The following is a 19,761-nucleotide window of genomic DNA, read 5'->3' on the forward strand; positions in this document are numbered from 1 at the left end:
TTATTAATAATAACTATAATTATTAAATATAACTATAATTATTATTATTGTTTACAATTATCATTATTATTATCGTTGTTATAATTTAAAATAAGAGGCTTGCGGATATTTTAAAAAGAGAACTAAATTCGTTGAAATCAAAAATGGTTTTCTCGAAAACAAGATGAAAAAAACATCAGTCATCATCATCATCGTCATCGTCGTCATCATCATCGCTACTCGCTACGACGAGTTATTCGTCTCAGTGAACATTCTAGAGTCAGGCCACTTAAGACATATCCCATTGTTATTTTTGTCTTTCTGGAAGACAGGGCTGGCCAGATTCGGGCCCCCTGTGGCAGTCCCCGCCGATATGAAACGTGGTTTCCCTTTGAAATTGCATTCAAATGTCGTCTGTATGGCTACATCTATGCGCTTTTTGTACGCTCTGTTTTGTGGTTGGTTGGTTGGTTGGTTGGTTATTTGGCTGGTTGGTTGGTTAGTTAATAGATTAACTCAACATGATCACATAAATACTTACAAACATACATACAAACACACAAACAAACAAAGGAAACTAACAAACAAGCAAGCAAATAAACAAACAAACAAACAAAACAAACCAACAAACCAACCTAATCCAATGATCCATCATTCGACCGACCACCTCCCCAACCAGATCCCTGGACTGCAGCTTCTTCAGCTTCTCCATTTCCTCACTAACTTTCGTCTGATCCGGAAAAACTGTGACGTCAGTGAGGCAGACGACAACGTCATTGAGATCGTTCAGGTGTAGGCAGAGCAGGTAATCCGGCCCGGGAGTGACGGTCAGTCTTGTAATCTGTCGGTGAGGTTTCCAGACGGGATTAGCGAAATACTACTCGAAAAAAAAGTTGCCTCCATGAATTAATAATAAAACAACAATTAAAACGACAATGCTGCTACTACCGCTACCACCGCCACCACCGCCACTACTACTACTACTACTACTACTACTACTACTACTACTACTACTTTTACTATTACAACCACTACTGCTACTTCTACTACTACTACTACTACTACCACTACTACTACTACAACAACTACTACTACTACTACCACCTCTACTTTTACTATTACAACCACTACTGCTACTTCTACTACTACTACTACTACTACTACTACCACCACCACCACTACTACTACTACTACCAATAATAATAATAATTATTATTATTAATATAATAATAATAATAATAAAAACCCACTTGAGATGTTTCAATAGGTTTTTCTGGCCTCATGTCTTTGTACTTTTTCTTCGGATCGAGTTTGTAGACAAACTTCTCCGTTATAACTAAGCCTCGAACTGTCGACTTACAAAAACGATTTGTCTGGTAATGATGATGATGTTTAATGGATGATGATGATGATGATGATGATGTAGTGATGATGATAATGATGATGATGTAGCGATGATGATGATGATGTAGCGATGATGATGATGATGATGATGATGTAGCGATGATGATGATGATGATGTAGTGATGATAATGATGATGATGATGATGATGTAGTGATGATGATGATGACGATGATGACGATGATGATGATGACGGTGGCAAACTTTTTTAACGAGAGACGCAAAGATAATTTTCTGGAACTGGTCTTTGTCTTTCAAAAACTTTAAAACCTTTAGTGAATTAAATATTAAAAAAAGAATAACAATAATAATAACAATAATAACACTAAAAACCTCCTTATATAATAATATATATATATATATATATATATATATATATATAATAAGAATAATAATAACAATAATAATAATAAGAAGAATAAGCTTATACTTCTTCGGCGTTTTGAGCGTTCCCATTCCACAAAGGCTGAAACATAAATAATAATTATATTATAATTACATAATTAATATTGTTAATATTATAATTACAATAATAATAACAACAACAATAACAACAACAATAACGACAACAATATTATTATTATTATTATAATTAGTTAAGTTACGTTAGTTAAGTAGTTGGCGGTCCACTGCCTTTCGAATCCCCAGCGTTTACGTCTGCCTACCAGGGTTTCCCCAGCCAACAATTTGATTCTAAATATAGGCCTCTCGCTCGCTGCTATTGGCTCAAGGATTTTGAAGGCGCGCCATCTGGTGACGATGATGTTTATGATGATTGCTGTTGTTGTTGTTATTAGTATGATTATTATAGTTATGATATTATTATTATTATTGTTAATGTTAATGTTGTTGCTGTTACTATTATTGCCATAGGTGTAGTTGATATGGTGGCTATGATATTACATACTGTTGATGCATTTGTCGTTGTTGTTGTTGTTTCATTATCGTTAATGCTGTTTCAATCACTACTATGATCAATATCATCATCATCATCATCACCACAGCCATCATCATCATCATCATCACCACCACCACCATCATCATCATTACCTGCGATGGGCAGCCTGCAATGTAGCGGCCACTTTTTGAAGCTGTGGCGGGTGTTGCGGCCACTTGACCTTCTTCCCGAAATTCGGAGACTGCTTGACCCCTCTGATATTATTATTATTATTATTATTACTACTAATACTACTACTACTACTTTTATTATTATTACTTTAAGTAGTCATAGTAGTGGTAGTAATAGTAGTCGCCACAATAGCAGCAGCTGTAGTAGTAGCAAAAGTATTAGTAGTAGTAGTAGCAGTGTTATTATTTAAAGTGTAATTTATGAAATGAACGATTGAACGATTGACACTGAATGACTAAACGAATGAATGAATGTAAAGATGAATGAATGAATGATTGATTGATTGGATGACTGAATGATTGATTAATTGGACGAATGAACAAATTGATGAACAAACCATCAAGCAAACAAACAAACAAACAGTCAAACAAAACAAACAAAACCAAAATCCTACTGAAAAGCTTGTATGAGCGAATGAACATAAGCCCGCAGTTTGTAGCGTTTGAATGCCAATCGTATTGTCCTAGACGCCTTCAAAAACTTCACCCTTTTCCGGTCAATCATTCCTCTGCATCGCTGTGATTGGTTGGTTGATTGAATGAATGAATGAATAAATGAATGATTGATTGATTGATTGTTCGATCGATCGATCGATTGATTGACTGGAACCGGCAGATTGATATGTTGATTGTTTAGTAGCAAAAAGTGACAAAAAATAGCCCAAAATTTCCAAAACCTGTAAAAAAACCCGACCTTCTGCAACATGACACAGACCACAGAGCTGATCTTATCCCCTCTGGCACTCTCCAACTTGAAAACCGTTTGAGGCGTACGAATGAAAACCTTCGTATTACCGAACTGCACATCACTACTGCAGCCCATCTCCTCAATTATTTTCCTGACTCCATCACGCGGTTGGCCGCCTCGGTAATTGGGCCAGGTCGACCTACATATCATCTTGTACCTGATTGGTTGGTTGGTTGAATGGTTGATTGATTGCTTGGTGAATGAATGAATTACCGGTTGGTTGGTTGTATGTTTATATAAAGGTTTAAATAAATGAATGAGTGAATGAATGAATGAGTTAGTGAATGAATGAATGAATGAACGAATGAATGAATGAACGAACGAACGAACGAACGAATGAATGAACGAACGAATGAATGCTAAACTTTTTATCACTAACCTATCTAGGAATCGATCGTACGGCATTCTAAATGCAAACCCGGCTCTTCTCACTCTGACGTTCTCTAGCAGACCTGAATAATAATAATAATAAATAGTAATAATAATTATTATTATTATTATTAATATTATTGATAATATTAATAACAAAAATAATAATAACGCTTCTGCAAGTACAACTGCTGCAGTCACTGCAACTACTTCAACTACTAAATTTTTAATTGCTGCTACTACTACTACTACTACTACAATTGATAATAATAAGAATAATTATTAGAATAATTATTATTAGTTATTATTATAGTTATAAATAGTTATAATAAAATTACCTAGATAGAGAACTTGGTGCTGACATCTTTGGTCGTTAAAATTATTTGGCGATTTGTCTTCGTTTGGCTTTATACATCGCACGTAATACGGTTCCTTATCATCATTATTATTATTATTATTTTTATTATTACTACTACCACTACTACTACTACTACTACTACTACTACTACTACTACTACTACTACTACTACTACTACTACTACTACTACTACTACTACTACTACTACTACTACTACTACAATTGATATTGTTTCCAATCAATCTATCTATCAATCGATAGCCTAGCTTTTTCGCAACCAATCAACAACCAACCAATCGGCAACCAGGCAACCAAATAATCAACAGACAGTCAATCAGCCAGCCAACCAATCAACAACCAGTCAATCAATCAACCAACCAATCAGCAATTAACAAACTTTTTGCGATAGATTTTTCTCAACCAATTGGATGATGGAATTTTTAAAATCCACCCCAGCAGTCACTGGTCTCTTGGTTATTGCCGTCAATTCTTTGGCCCCGTCTGGCCACATTTGAGAGATTAACTCGTTTTTGCTTGGTTGATTGATTGATTTATTAGTTAGTTGATTGATTGATTGATTGGTTGCTTAGTTGATTGATTAATTGGTTGATTGATTGGTTAGTTATTTAGTGGTTGGATGATTGGTTGGTTGGTTAACTGGCTGGTTGATTGGTTGGTTAGTTGGCTGGTTGATTGGTTGAGTATTTTGAATGATTTATCTTCCGATTTTCTAACCTGCCATAGAGCAATCTTTTAAAATCCTGATAGAGAGTGTCTTTATTCTTATCAATGAACCCCGTAACTTTGTAGGTCACCTGACCCGCGTAGTGCAAAATGCGAAAGTCTCGACCAATCTCCATCGTTTTGTCGGAAGGGCTGAGCTGTGATTGGTTGAGCGGTTGGTTGGTCGGTTACTCGATTGGTTGGTTGGGTGATTTGTTTGTCGGTTGATTAATTGTAAAATTGATTATCCGTAAGCTATTGAATAATAATTGGATAAAACATCAATCAAAAGTTAAAGTTATCAATCGCCGGTTAATCATTCAATCAACCAACTAATCAAATATTTAATTAATCAAACAACCAATTAAATAATCAATCAATCAACCAACCAATCAAATAATCAATCAATCAGCCAACCAATCAACCAACCGACCAATCGACCAACCAATCAAGTAATCAATCAATCAACCAACCAATTAAATAATCAATCAGCCGACCAATCAACCAATCAGAAACTCACAGATTTACTGGTAAAGTGTTTATGATCTTTCATTTTTTTGCACAGAGCGTCTAAGAATTGCTTGTCCGTGGTGTTTCCGGCTGTGTGACAGGCGTCATCCAAGATGGCCAATATGCCAACGTGTTGAGCTTCAACTAGATCGCATATAATTTTGTTGTTGAAGTAGTCCACCTTGAATAGATAGATGAATGAGTGAATGAGTGAATGAATGAATGAAAGAATGAATGAATGAATGAGTGAGTGAGTGAGTGAGTGAGTGAGTGAATGAATGAATGAATGAATTGATAGATGAATAGGAGGTGAATTGATGGATAGAGGAATGAATGGCGAGTGAATGAATTGACGGACCAACGTTTCAATTCAACTAGATCGTCGCAAAAAATCTCTTAGTTAAAGTAGTCAGCATACATTTTTAGAACAGCTGAACGAATGAAGGAGTGGGTAAATGAACAAACAATCACACACATACGCACACACAATCACACATACACACACACACAATCACACACACACAAACATACATGTTGCCACTGTATGCCTTCTCTCTCGTATTCCTCTTGCTCCTGCTTTAGAACCAACTCAATGAAAAGCTGTTGGAGCTTCTCGTTGCAGTAGTTGATGCAGAACTGTTCGAAACTTTTTTTTGTTGAAAAAAAATTATAAAATAATAATTAATAATAATTAATAACAATAATAATTAATAATAATTAATAATAATAGACATTGTTGAGACCTGTTATTGTCGAAGATTTCAAACCCATAGATGTCTAAGACACCTATGACGGTGCTCTGCATGTTTCTGTTGTTGTTGTTGTTGTTGTCCAAGTCAATCGCTTTGTTTATGCACTTCACTATCTCCGTAAACATTCTGTCGTAAATGGCCTGAAGGAGTGAAGGAGTAAAACAATGAGTAAACAAAGAACGAACGAACTAACGAACGAACGAACGAACGAACGAACGAACGAACGAACTAATCAACAATTGACTTAATCAACAGACAAACGAAAAATTAAATAGACAAATAAATAAATCAAAAAAATGAATGAATAGATGGCAATCACTGAAATAACTTTACTCAACCAGTCGACAAACCTTAGCAAAAGCATCCCTGCCAAATTTGGCCTGGTCGGTGGTGTGCCCCTTTTCGACGACTTCGCCCTTTGTGGCCACAACCCTCTTGCACAGAGCTTTTTCCGTTTCGCTGGGCTCCACACTCAGTAGCTGGCTTACCGTGGTCACTAAGTTGCGATTTTGTATCCGCGCATCATCGCCGACTTCCGTGAAATTTACTTCGCCCTGATTTTGATTGGTTGGTCGGTTTGTTGGATGGGTTTTGATTGGCTGGTTGGATGGATTTTCATTGGTTCGATGGCAGAATGGAGTTTGATTGGTTGGATAATTTTTTTATCGGTTGACTGATTGATTGATTGGTTGATTGACAATTGGATTGACAGATGCAACCAACCAAGTGAATGATAGCAGCTACAATACTCCAGAAAGTCTTCGAATGGTCATAAAACCCAATGACCTTCATTGCCTCGTTCACAGCTTTGAAATCAGCCGAATCGTTCAACGAACTTACCTGTCAGATTTTCAATATTTCATAAAATTACTACCACCACCACCACCATCACTACTACTGCTGCTGCTACTACTACTACTATTACTACTACAAGAAAAATAGTAATAACAATAATAATAAGTAAAAATACTAACTTGAGAACTATCGCCTTGAGACAAGTAGTAATAATTACGGGGATTTGAATCCAACTCATACTCAGGCGACAAGGATGAGCAACCAGATAGTAACTGTTTATTATTATTATTATTTTTATTAGTAGTAGTATTAGTAGTAGTAGTAGTAGTAGTAGTAGTAGTAGTAGTAGTAGCAGAAGAAGTAGCGGTAGTAGCAGTAGTATAGTACCATTCTCGATAATATTATTTTAACACGCAAAAAACACATAGATGAATAAATAAAGTTGGTATTGTTATGTACACACACACACACGCACACACAAATATGTATATATATATATAATTAATTTTGATAAGAGAAAGAGAAAGAGAGAGAGAGAGAGAGAGAGAGAGAAAGAGAAAGAAGGAGAAAAAGAAAAGAGAGAGAGAGATTTACTTGATAGAATGAATGAAAGTTTCGCTCTCCGTGTTGCTGATACACAACCCTGGACTGTTTGGCGATGGTACAAAATAATGATTTAAAATAATATAAAAATTATACAGAACAAATTGTTTATTTATAGTCACAACAACAACAACAACATGATCACGTCATCAACAACAACCTTTTCCAATAGGTAGTTATTGATGTGACCGCCTATTGGGTCGCCTTTGAAATCAAAATTGATATCCATGTATTTTCCAAATCTAGAAAAAATTATATAAATTATATATATAAATATTATAATTAATCCTAATTATAATATTATAATTAGTTCTAATTAGAATATTATAATTAGTTCTAATTAGAATATTATAATTAATTCTAATTATGATATTATAATTAATTCTAATTATGATACTTAATCGGCCATGACTTGCCTGGATGAATTATCGTTCCGGTTCGTTTTAGCGTTCCCGAAGGCCTCCAGAATACAGTTTGATTGCAGTAGGATATTTTTGACCCTGTTGTTATAATTATATATATAATTATAATTATTATTATTACAAACATCATTATCACAACCTCTCCACTTCCTTCTGGCCACCAACGTTGGTGACTGAGGCAATGTATTTCATTATTATTTTACTCGCCTCTGTTTTACCGGCTCCACTTTCACCTTGGTTGGTTGGTTGATTGGTTGGTTGATTGGTTGGTTGGTTGATTGGTTGGTTGATTGGTTGGTTGGTTGGTTGATTGGTTGGTTGATTGGTTAGTTGGTTGGTTAGTTAGTTGGTTGATTGGTTGATCATTTGATTGGCTGGTTGATTAGATAAACCGCAAATATACCCCACAACAAGCAAAATCCCACAGGTCAAAAACATCTGCAACTACAAACCACACGTCAAAAAACACTTCCACACCCGCAAAAAAACGTTCCACCCATCAACATACACCCCACACATTCTCTCTTTCTCTCTCTCTTTCTCACACACACACAGAGACACACACAGACATACACACCCGAGATTACAATACAGGTATTTTTATTTCTTCTTTTCATGGCCTTGTAGGCGGCATCTGCGACGGCAAAAATGTGGGGGGGTCGTTCGTAGATCTCCCTGCCCCTGTACATGTCCACGTAAGATTTGTCGAAGATGGGCAGCGGACGATAGGGATTTACCGACACCACCACCTCCCCGATGTACGTGTAGATTTTTCCTTTCTGGAATCTGTCGTGTGAATGAATCAAAGCATGGGTGAATGATCGAATGAATGTCTGAATGAATGAATGTATGGGTTAATGGATGCATGGGTAAATGAATGCATAGGTAAATAAATGAATGAATGATTGACTGACTGAATGAATGAATGAATGAATGCATGGGTAAATGAATGACTGACTGAATGAATGAATAAATATATGAATGAAGGAACGAATGAGTGAATAATAGGAAGTATTTACAAATCATGGAGAAAACGGTCAGGTAAAATGAATCATAAAGCAAAACAACAACAATAATAACATTAATATTTATAACTATAATAACAATAATAATTATGATTATTATTATTATAATAATAATTTTAACAACAACAATATGAACAACAGTAACAATAAGAACAATTGCTCAAGAGAGAGAGAGACAACTTTTATTAAGCAAATTTTTTCAAGAGATCATCAACCGCATGAATATCAATATTGTTCGAGTATGTTTGTATGTGTGTGTCTGCATGTATGTATGTATGTATGTATGTATGTATGTATGTATGTATGTATGTATGTATGTATGTATGTATGTATGTATGTATGTATGTATGTATGTATGTATGTATGTATGTATGTATGTATGTATGTATGTATGTATGTATGAATGTATGAATGTATGAATGTATGTATGTATGTATGTATGTATGTATGTATGTATGTATGTATGTATGTATGTATGTATGTATGTATGAATGTATGCATGTATGAATGTATGTATTGCCCCTATTGAATCACTTGAAAATGTCAAAACAAATGATGCTTCAAACTTTTCTTGAAAACATGTCGGCTCATATTGTTGAATTTTTTTAAATTTACAGTTAGTGAGTTCCAGATTTGTGCGTGATAATGAATGAATGCAAGAACGAGCGAACGAACGAATGAACGAACGAACGAACGAACGAACGAACGAATGAACGAACGAACGAACGAACGAACGAAATATAAATACAATATAAATGACGATGATGCAGCGATAACAAATATGATAACAAAGTTAAGTGGATGGAGATGACATTGAACAATATGACAATGACATTAACTTCTATACTGATACTGATACGATACTAATACTGCTGCTGATGATGATTATGATGATGATGACTATGATGATGATGATACCTTAGTTTCAAATTCCCCATGAAACTATTTATATCCAGGTTAGTAAGTAAGACAAAATCCCCGACTCCGAATTCAGCGCCCTCGTGTATAGTTCCCGCCATCTTTAATTAGAATTTAATTATAATTAATACTTTAATTATAATTAAATTATAATTAATACTTTAATTATAATTAAATTATAATTAATACTTTAATTATAATTAAATTATAATTAATACTTTAATTATAATTTAATTATAATTAATACTTTAATTATAATTAAATTATAATTAATACTTTAATTATAATTTAATTATAATTAATACTTTAATTATAAATTAATTATAATTGAACTTATGACTAATACTTTAATTATAATTTAATTATAATAAATACTTTAATTATAATTAATACTTTAATTGTAACTTAATTATAATTAATACTTTAATTATAATTAATTCTTAGATTATAATTTAATTATAATTATGAGTAAATAACTAATTATCCGACCTTTTTAGTAGTGAATATTCGTAAGTATAATCCAAACAATCGTCGGTACGTGTGTGTGTGTGAAAATTCGACAATTAATCCTATCTATAAAATCGGTTATACCGACAAATAGGTGTTACAACTCGACTTAATGTAAGGGTCCAGATGTATATTCGGTGAAATTCGCTATTCTACTATTCGATTAATTATTATTCGTATTTATAATCCGTGAATTGATAAACTCGCCAAAATCGCTAATTCGCATTTTCCACAAAACATTTTTATTAATTTAAATTATCAATTTTACTTTACTTCGCTGAGAATATCCTACTTATTATTATTGATATTATTAAAATAATTAAATATAATTATAGATAATGGTTATAATTATATTAATAGTTATTATTCACTAGTCAAGTTAATGAAGACAGGCCTTAAATATAATAACATACCAGTTTTCTCATTGGCAAGTATGTTTTGAAATTAAAATACTGTATGTATATATGTATGTATGTATGTATGTATGCATTGTATATATAATGCATAGATACAAATGAGCTTTGATTACACGTACACTTAACAATTTATTCATTCACTCGTTTATTATTCATCCAATTCTTTATTTCTTCGTTCTGTCGTTCTTTTATTTATTTATTCTTCGATCATTCCACCCATTCATCATTCATTCATTCATTCATTCATTTGATAGCGACGTGAAACTTGGTATTTGGTTATAAATAAACTATACCTGCCTAATATTAATCACTCGCTTAATATGCGTCACACACACACACACACACACACACACACACACACACACACACAAACACACACACAAATATAAACACGCACATACATAAATACACACACACACACACACACACACATACACACACACACAATGTACGCACTCACATTCATAAATGCATAGCATACATACACCAAAAAAACACTTGTATATATGTATATATACACACACAGACACACACACATCTATATTTATATATATATAGAGAGAGAGAGAGAGAGAGAAAGAGAGAGAGAAAGAGAGAAAAAAAGAGATAAAAAACAAGAGAGAGAAAATTTCAAAAAAAGTACATACATATTTTAATGTCAGCCTATAAAAACACTTTGATCAAAGTTATATATATTGTCCAGGTGAGCAAAGGTATGCGATCATCTCACATGTGTATGTATACATCTACAGACATGATAAACTATATGTACATGCATAACTTTATCTCTCTCTTTCTCTCTTTTACTCTCTCTCTCTCTCTCTCTCTCTCTCTCTTTATATATATATAAGGTCATTATGTTTATTTGGAATTATTTGACACATAATAGTCAGGCATGCAAATATCTTGTGTTTTACTAATAGAAGCATGTTAATCTGTGTATGTCTGTGTGTGTGCGTGCATGCATGTATGCCTGTACGAAGGTGTGTTGATTGGCTTGAAATTTTATTCTGCAAAGTTTAAATTTGTTTCCGCCTTATATTTGTAATGACAAAAATCTTTTTTCATCATCATCTTCGTCGTCGTAGCCATCATCATCATCATCACCGCCAACGTCATCGTCATTTGTGACGTCACAAATTCCTGAATAAAACCCGCCTACACTAGCACACAAACGAGTTAACTGACGCACGACTTTGAATAAATTTTTGGCTGCTTTCGGAAAACGAATAATCACGTAAAAGACTATTTCTTATATTCTTAGGTTTTTAGGTGGGCCCAAACACACACACACACGCACAAGCACACAAACACGTACACACACACACACACACACATATATATATATATATATATATCTATATATATCTATATATAAACTTTTTCGAGTTGCTAAGCTAATTATTAATAACATAGTTTAATTTAACGACATCATTGTTATTGTTATTATTTATATAATTATAATAATTATAACTATTATTATGGTTGTAATTACAATTGCACTCGCAGTCTCTAGAGCAGGGGTGGGCAAACTACGGCCCGCGGGCCACATGCGGCCCGCAAAGCTATTTTATGTGGCCCGCCCGCGTGACCTTGCTCGCTTAATAAAAGGTCGTCAACCAGACATTATGACCAAAAAAAGGAGCCACAAATCTTAAAAAATTCTCCCCGGGTCGAAAAAATTTGCTATTTAAGTACACATGCGGCCCTTCAAAAATAAAATTGTTCTCAATGCGGCCCTCACAGCAAAAAGTTTGCCCACTCCTGCTCTAGAGTAAAAGGAAAGTTGAAAAAAAAATTTGAAGAATAGTTGATGCACGGTAAAAAATATAATTAGACTTACACCCATACACACACACACGCACACGCACACACGAACACACACACACACACAAACACACACATATATATATATTGATTAAACACTACAAAAACGTGATTTCAATTTTAAATTATCTCTTTTTCCTATCATATAAAGGCCTCTAAAACCACAGGTATTTTAAACGCGTAAGTAAGAGTGGGTATGGAGGTGCGAAAAAGTTGAATAATAAAATAAAATCAGAAAAAAATGTCCGTCATAAAAAGTAATGATAATAATAATAATAATAATAAAAAAAACAGCTCTCCATATGAATAAACTGATCTTCCAAAATGCTATGCAATCAACAACATCGCCCCATCTTCATCATCATAACCATCATGAAAATCATTCTAACGGTCATCATCACCATTACAACCACTTTCATCGTTAACTTCTCTTTCTATTACCACCGCCAGGAACTCTAAATGTCAGTTCCTTCCATGCCCCCACCAATTTTTGGCTTGGGTTTCGGTTTTGGCTTTGGTTTTTCTTGGGCTTTCGCTTTCTGTTTTGGATCCTCACTTTCGCTTTCAGTTCCGCTGTGGCGAACGTTGACTTGGGTTCCGGGTGTAGCTTTTATCTTGATCCTAAGTCTCGGGGAATCTGGGACAGATGGCGGTTTCGTATCGGGTCTACTTTTAATTTCCGGTTTAGTTTTCGTGGTGGTTGTCTTCACAACTGTGGTCGTTTTTGTGACGATTCTTTTGCGGCCTGTCATGTATTCTTCCTCTTCCTCATTCTCTCTCTCCTGAATCTCTTCTCTCGATCTAGATTTATCTCTCCCTGTTTTGTAAAGTTCACGTGACCCAGATCTGTGGCCTTGACCTAGTTCTTCGTCCACTGATTGGAGGTTCTCGAAACTTGAAGAGGCTGTGGTTCAAATTAGAATGAAACAAATTTGTTGACTTATTTATAATGATGATGATGAGGACGACGACGATGATGATGTTTTGATGATGATGATTTGACGATGATGCATTCATTCATTCACTCATTCCTCCATCCTTCTAACCATCTCCCGGCTTCTTCTTCGTCCTCTTCTTCATCATCCTCACAGCTTCCGGCACATCGTCATTATCGCCCATAGCAACGAAAGCGTCACTACCGGAAGAAGAAGCAGCCGCCATTTTGCCACCCAGCATTTTTTTATCTATGCTGTCCGGGGAGCTTAATAGCTCTATGCGTTCTTCTTCAGATCCAGGGCCTGCGGTTGGTCTGGGCTGCTGCTGCGATCGTGATTGCAGCTGCTGTCTGCTCTGCTGCTGCATTGTTGCTGATTGGTCTAGTACCCTGTCGAAATTATAATAATAATAATTATTATTACTATAATTATAATTATCATAATTGTTTTTGTTAAATTAATTATTTATTCATTACAGCCATCGTCATCGAACGACGCATCACACACACACACACACACACACACACACACACACACACACACACACACACACACACACACACACACACACACAAACACAAACATAATATATAATGTATAGTTATATAATTTAAATAGTGTAAGGACGCACTGTCTGGACGCTGACTGCACAATCTGTGAGACCTTCTTGTTCCATTTTTTCACCTCTTTCTTTCTAAGGAACCTGTAATTACACAACTACCTACATCATCATCATCATCATCGTCATCGTCGTCGTCATCTTCATCATCCTAAGTATCTACATCGTCATCATCATCGTCGTAGTCGTCACCCTCATGTCACCCACCAACCCAGTCAACCAGCAAACAAACCTGGCCAATAGAATTCCAATAACAAACAACAGAGCTCCAATGGCAATTAAAACCGGCCCGACTATTTTTAGAACCTCCGAACTTCGTGACCCAGTTCCTGGCCAATGGGCTGTGATCAGCATCGTTAACCCGGTCAGAAGACACCCTAGAGACTGTACTAAGATATAAATAGAAATGGGGTGACAACGTGGTGGCGTTGACCTCTGTTGCTGGTGGGCCACGAATTTCATTTGTTGTTGCACTAATTCGAGGTTTTCGTCGTTTGGGGCGGGGCCTGGGAAGTTCTGTGGGGCGTTGGGGCTTGGAAGATTTTTGGAGGTGAAGGTCATGGTGGTTGACGTCGATAGGATTTCTTTCTCACGTTCATGTAGCTGCTGATGCTTATGAGACATTTTTGCGGTTTTTGGGTTTCTTTTGTTGCTGATGCTACGAGGTTGTTGTTAACGTTGTCGGGGTTCTGTTGTTGATGCTTAAAGGTTATTATTATTTTATACCTCTGCTATTGTTATTTTAATATAATTAATAATAAAATTATTATTATTGCTCATTAATCACATTCATTTAACGTCGTTAAGCTGTCTATTATTATTATTACTGTTGTTGTTACTATGGAATAATTATTATTAATGTTGTTATTATTATTCATTTATATACAGAGTTGTGTGGTATATCTATTTCGCTATAAGAATTTAGTATAGTACATAAAAGCTAGAAGAGATATAGAGAAGTTATTCTCTTATTGCCTAATTAGTGAATTTTAATTAAATTTAGAAATAAGATAAGAATAATAATGACAGCGGACAATAATAATGATAATAACAAATAATAATTATAGAGAATTATAATTTTAAAAAAATAATAGAACTATAAAGTCCGAGTGCAGTTAATTTCAAATCAAACGATTGCCAAACACGTACAGGTAATATCCTTTGTTTATACACCTGTATTAGTACTACTACACGTGAAAGAAAGATACTAAATACTGCAAGGATAGCAAGGACGTAAATTCACTTTTAGTTTTATCAAGTATACATAATAATGGACACGATTTTTGCGGTTTATTCCAATTCAAAAAAAGATTTAATCACGATTATAGTCAATCAATCAATCAACTAATCAATCAATATGTCAATCAATCAATCAACCAATCAATCAATCAACAAACCAATCAACAAACCAATCAATCAATCAATCAACCGTGCGACTCTTCATCATCCTCATCAACATCTTTAGCACTTGACACTCTTGAATGGGCACTGTTTATGCTTATAACATCGTCTGGAAAGAATTAATAGATGAATGGATGGATGAATGAATGAATGAAAGAATGAATGAATGAAAGAATTAAGAAAAAATGGATAAGATACTACTATTACCGGCAATAATACTAGCAATTCTTTGAGTGGCATTATTCTTATCAACAAACTGGCTGTAGTTTATGCTACCTGTTACATACACTCTATCCCTGAAAATGAATGAATGGATGAATGAATGAATGAATAGATGGATGGATGAATGAATGGATGGATGAATGAGTATATATGCGAATGAATGAGTGAATGAAAAAGCAAAATTATGATGGATATTAAATTGTTAGTAGAGTGGGATGACAAATGAATGAATAGAAAAATGAATTGGAAAAAAAACGAACGAACGAATGAATGAATGAAAGAAGAAATAAACTCATTCATTCAAACCCTTTCTTGACAGTTTGGGCAACAATATCTTTTAAAACAGGTCTGAAAACACTGATTCTATGCCACTCTGTTTTCTGGACATAATCTCCTGATGATGATGTTGTAGTTGATGATGATTTTGTAGTTGTTGATGATGATGTTGTAGTTGTTGTTGATTAAGTGTTTGTTAGTTATTATTGTTAATAAGAAAAATACAAAAATAATGAAATTTAAAAAAACACTTCTCCACCATCTTTGGTCCTCAAAGTGTAAGAAGTTGCCAGTGGAAACACAGTTACCGGGTTCAACTCCGAGCCCCGGACCTCCGAATCTCTGCCCACTCGACCCAAGAGGGTAACTTTGTTGATACCTAGAATTTAAAAAAAAATTATAATTATAAAATGAAACAAAATAAAAATAAATTATGATCAAATTACCACTGGATATACTTTACAAATAGTAAAGGTTATATAATTTTAATTTATTTAGAGTTTAAAACTGTCAAAGTTAAAACAATAATGAATGAAAGAATATTTAATTAATGCTTTTTTCAGGTACTAATTTTATTAAATCACCTATTAATAAAACAATAATAATAAAATAGTAATGAAAATTATTATTTATTATTTATTTTACCTCGTTCTCCAGTCAAAACAGTCTTGGCTCCTTTTAAACTTGCCCTCTCAGAAATAGCCGGGGCCTCTGTGCTGGCCCCTGTAGAAGCCTTCCTAATCACGAAACGGGCCCCCTGTCGGCAAATTTTTCAATTAGTTTTTGTAAATCAGTGAATGATGATGTTCTAACAAAATGAAAGTTTGTAAATAGTACTTATAATACTTTTATAGCAAGCTTTTTTAATTTAAATTATTAATTAATTAACTAATCCATAACTGATAATTCTAATTAAAATTAAACAACGCATGCATGTAAAGTTATATTATTTACTAATTTGTAAAGTTAGGTAGTAGTTATAAAAATTACTGACTACTTAACTTACGTAAATAATTTTACATTGGTTATTTTTTCAGAGAAAAATTGTCAAAATTGACAACCGGTAAATTTTGTAATAAAAAAAGTGACAATTTAGATCTAATGATCGGAATTTTATGAATGACATTTTATCAAATGTAAAATCAAAAAACTAACCGCTCGAAAGAGACACTTTCGTAGCATTTTCAAGCTTTTTTTAACAAATTTTTACCTCAAAAACAAAAAATGAAAAAGTAATCTAAGTAAGAATTGTTGAAAAGTAGATTTTAGTTTTAACTACATTGCCATGAATTGAAACTGAACCAACTCTACATAATACGTGACATATAATTCAAAATACAACATTAACTACAACATATAAACATACAAATACATCTCTAAATACAATTTACATAAATGTATACACGCGCAATTTATTTATATAAGAAAATACTGACACGAATACATTTTATTTTATTTTGACATGTTGAGTACTAGCAGCCTAATTGTAAAACAAAGGGTTTTAATAAAAACATATAAAAAATTAATGTTTAAAAGCTTAAAAACTGTTTAATTTGATTTTATTTCAAAAACGTAAAACTTTATTTATAAAAAAAAAATGCAAAAATATGTCATAAAAATTTGCATTAGAGCTAAATTGGATGGAATATATCGAAGGATATTAAGGTATTACTACTACTGCTACTACTGTTGCAGCTTCTGCTGTGGTTGCTGCTGCTGCTGCTGCTACTACTACTTCTACCACAGCATTTTAGTATTCCGAATGACGTACTGACAAAAACACGGTGTATTGTTGACGATGACATAATGGCTCGTGTCAAATGCTTTGTGTGTTGTTGCAGTTGTTGTTGTTGCAGTTGTTGTTGCAGTTGTTGCTGTTAATGATGATGATGTTGTTGTTGTTGTTAATGATGATGATGATGATGTTGTTGCTGATGTAGTTATTGATGTTGTTTTTGTTGAGGTTGAGGTTGTTGATGATGCAGTTGTTTTTAACGGCAAAAATTGCAGAGGCGTCAATTGAAACAGCTCTAACAGCTGTTGCTGCTGTTGCTGCCGCTGCTGTTGCTGATGATGATGATGACAACGATAATGATGATGATGACGAGAAGTCCCTATCGCATCTATTGACATCTCTTCATCTCTTTCACACTCATTTTTGTCTTTATCATTATTATAATTGTTATTATTGTTATTATTATTGTTATTATTATTATTATTATTATTATTATTATTATTATTATTGTTGTTGTTATTGTTAAAGTTATTCTCGTCAAATTTCATGCGGCATAATAAACTAGAATACTTGCCTGACATCTTACGGACGATATACTCGAACTTTAACTGGTAAAAATTTATGTTAATTTATGCAAATTTATGCAAGCGAATGAATAAATTATGATAATTAATAAGGACTAGTATTTATTTTAAAAATATAAATGTATATATATTTATAAGTAGGATATATTTATACATACCTGTGTGTATATATCGAAGTCAAAATTATTATTATTATTGATAAGGTTATTGATGTTATTATTATTATTATTATTATTATTATTATTATTATTATTATTATTATTATTATTATTATTATTATTATTATTTGCTAGTTGGTTTACGTCCATAATAATTTCACGGCTTCTTTGATTAATGTTATTATTATCATTATTATTATTATAGGTGTTATTATTATTGTTATTATTATTATTGCTGTTGTTGTTGTTGTTGTTGTTGATGTAGTTATCACAAATGTTGTTGGCGTCATTGAAGAAGTAGCTACGTAATTGAAGCTATTGAGAAAAAAATATATATGTGCATATATATATATATATATATATATATATATGTATAACATTAATAACATCAATAATAACAACAACAACAATAACAACAATAATAATAATAATAATAATAACACCGTCGACACCAACAACAACATCAATGTTTACCTTGCACGGTTCGTAATTGTAATACATGAAGTGATACTATTATTTTGTTGTTGTTATTATTATTATTATTGTTGTTGTTGTAGTTGTTGCGGTTGTTGATATTGTTGTTGTTGTTGTTATATTGTTGTTGTTGTTGTTGTTTTCAAATCGTTAAAGAATCAGTACAAAAATTTGCCATCATAATCGTCGACGTCGTCATCGTCAACAACAACAACTACTACAACAACAACTACTACAACAACAACTACTACAACAACTACTACTACAACAACAACTGCTACAACAACAACTACTACAACAACAACTACTACAACAACAACAACTACTACTTCTACCACTACAACTACTACTACTACTACTACTACTACTACTACTACTACTACAACAATAACAACAACAACAACAAAAGATACTAAATATTTATTGCAATCAATGAAATTTAGTTGTTCAACGGCAACCATGAGTTGAAAATTTGACATTCGCTCGTTAATCAACCCCACTCTTTGTTCTATGCTCTCTTTTATCTGTGGTTATAATTACAACAAACAACAGTTATTATTATCACCATTATTATTATCATTATTATTATTGTTGTTATTATTGTTGTTGTTGTTAATTATAGTTATAATTAAATTATTTTACGTTTAATTATATTATTCAAGAGTGGTTTTTAGATGAGGATAGAGTTGATAATGATAATAAAAATAATAGTAATGATGATGACGACGAAGACGACGAAGACGATGATGATGATGACGATGATGATGGTGATAACCTTTTTTCTTTTCCATATGATTAGTAATGAGTAGAAGAGTAAAGTTATCATCCATAGTATGAAGCCATTTATATAATCTGACCACGATGTCTTAATGATG

General features: G+C 33.3%; 3 protein-coding genes across 3 annotated transcripts in view; all 3 read right to left on the reverse strand.

Annotated features, from left to right (window-relative positions):
• Nucleotides 1-9,833, reverse strand: part of HELRODRAFT_192996 (hypothetical protein) — a gene marked incomplete at its 5' end in the record, with an annotated part of 9,959 nt that extends 126 nt beyond the window's left edge. Inside the window, 20 exons of the mRNA XM_009025267.1 lie at nucleotides 1-427; nucleotides 615-820; nucleotides 1,230-1,352; nucleotides 1,586-1,651; nucleotides 1,812-1,847; nucleotides 1,987-2,131; nucleotides 2,432-2,533; nucleotides 3,187-3,396; nucleotides 3,637-3,709; nucleotides 3,965-4,058; nucleotides 5,228-5,398; nucleotides 5,803-5,863; nucleotides 5,961-6,109; nucleotides 6,320-6,523; nucleotides 6,693-6,809; nucleotides 6,944-7,036; nucleotides 7,528-7,609; nucleotides 7,780-7,867; nucleotides 8,367-8,575; nucleotides 9,733-9,833. The exon at nucleotides 1-427 is cut by the window's left edge and continues 126 nt beyond it. Of these exons, the coding sequence (XP_009023515.1) occupies nucleotides 223-427; nucleotides 615-820; nucleotides 1,230-1,352; nucleotides 1,586-1,651; nucleotides 1,812-1,847; nucleotides 1,987-2,131; nucleotides 2,432-2,533; nucleotides 3,187-3,396; nucleotides 3,637-3,709; nucleotides 3,965-4,058; nucleotides 5,228-5,398; nucleotides 5,803-5,863; nucleotides 5,961-6,109; nucleotides 6,320-6,523; nucleotides 6,693-6,809; nucleotides 6,944-7,036; nucleotides 7,528-7,609; nucleotides 7,780-7,867; nucleotides 8,367-8,575; nucleotides 9,733-9,833 (2,535 nt within the window). The 3' untranslated portion in view covers nucleotides 1-222. The remainder of the gene's footprint in view (nucleotides 428-614; nucleotides 821-1,229; nucleotides 1,353-1,585; nucleotides 1,652-1,811; nucleotides 1,848-1,986; nucleotides 2,132-2,431; nucleotides 2,534-3,186; nucleotides 3,397-3,636; nucleotides 3,710-3,964; nucleotides 4,059-5,227; nucleotides 5,399-5,802; nucleotides 5,864-5,960; nucleotides 6,110-6,319; nucleotides 6,524-6,692; nucleotides 6,810-6,943; nucleotides 7,037-7,527; nucleotides 7,610-7,779; nucleotides 7,868-8,366; nucleotides 8,576-9,732) is intronic.
• A 3,104-nt stretch (nucleotides 9,834-12,937) lies between these two features.
• On the reverse strand, nucleotides 12,938-14,660 carry HELRODRAFT_177061 (hypothetical protein; the record flags this gene model as incomplete). The annotated part of the gene is made up of 3 exons (XM_009025268.1): nucleotides 12,938-13,386; nucleotides 13,529-13,806; nucleotides 14,269-14,660. The coding sequence occupies 3 exons, from the start codon at nucleotides 14,658-14,660 to the stop codon at nucleotides 12,938-12,940; spliced, it is 1,119 nt and encodes a 372-aa protein (XP_009023516.1).
• A 952-nt stretch (nucleotides 14,661-15,612) lies between these two features.
• HELRODRAFT_84352 (hypothetical protein) lies at nucleotides 15,613-16,312 on the reverse strand (the record flags this gene model as incomplete). Its single annotated transcript, XM_009025063.1, has 3 exons — nucleotides 15,613-15,733; nucleotides 15,966-16,053; nucleotides 16,195-16,312. Coding segments are annotated over 3 exons (327 nt in total), but the record flags the coding sequence as incomplete, so codon positions are not given.
• Between the last annotated feature and the right edge of the window lie 3,449 nt (nucleotides 16,313-19,761).

The sequence above is a fragment of the Helobdella robusta genome (genome assembly GCF_000326865.2).
Source record: "Helobdella robusta unplaced genomic scaffold HELROscaffold_40, whole genome shotgun sequence".
Lineage (NCBI taxonomy): Eukaryota > Metazoa > Annelida > Clitellata > Rhynchobdellida > Glossiphoniidae > Helobdella > Helobdella robusta.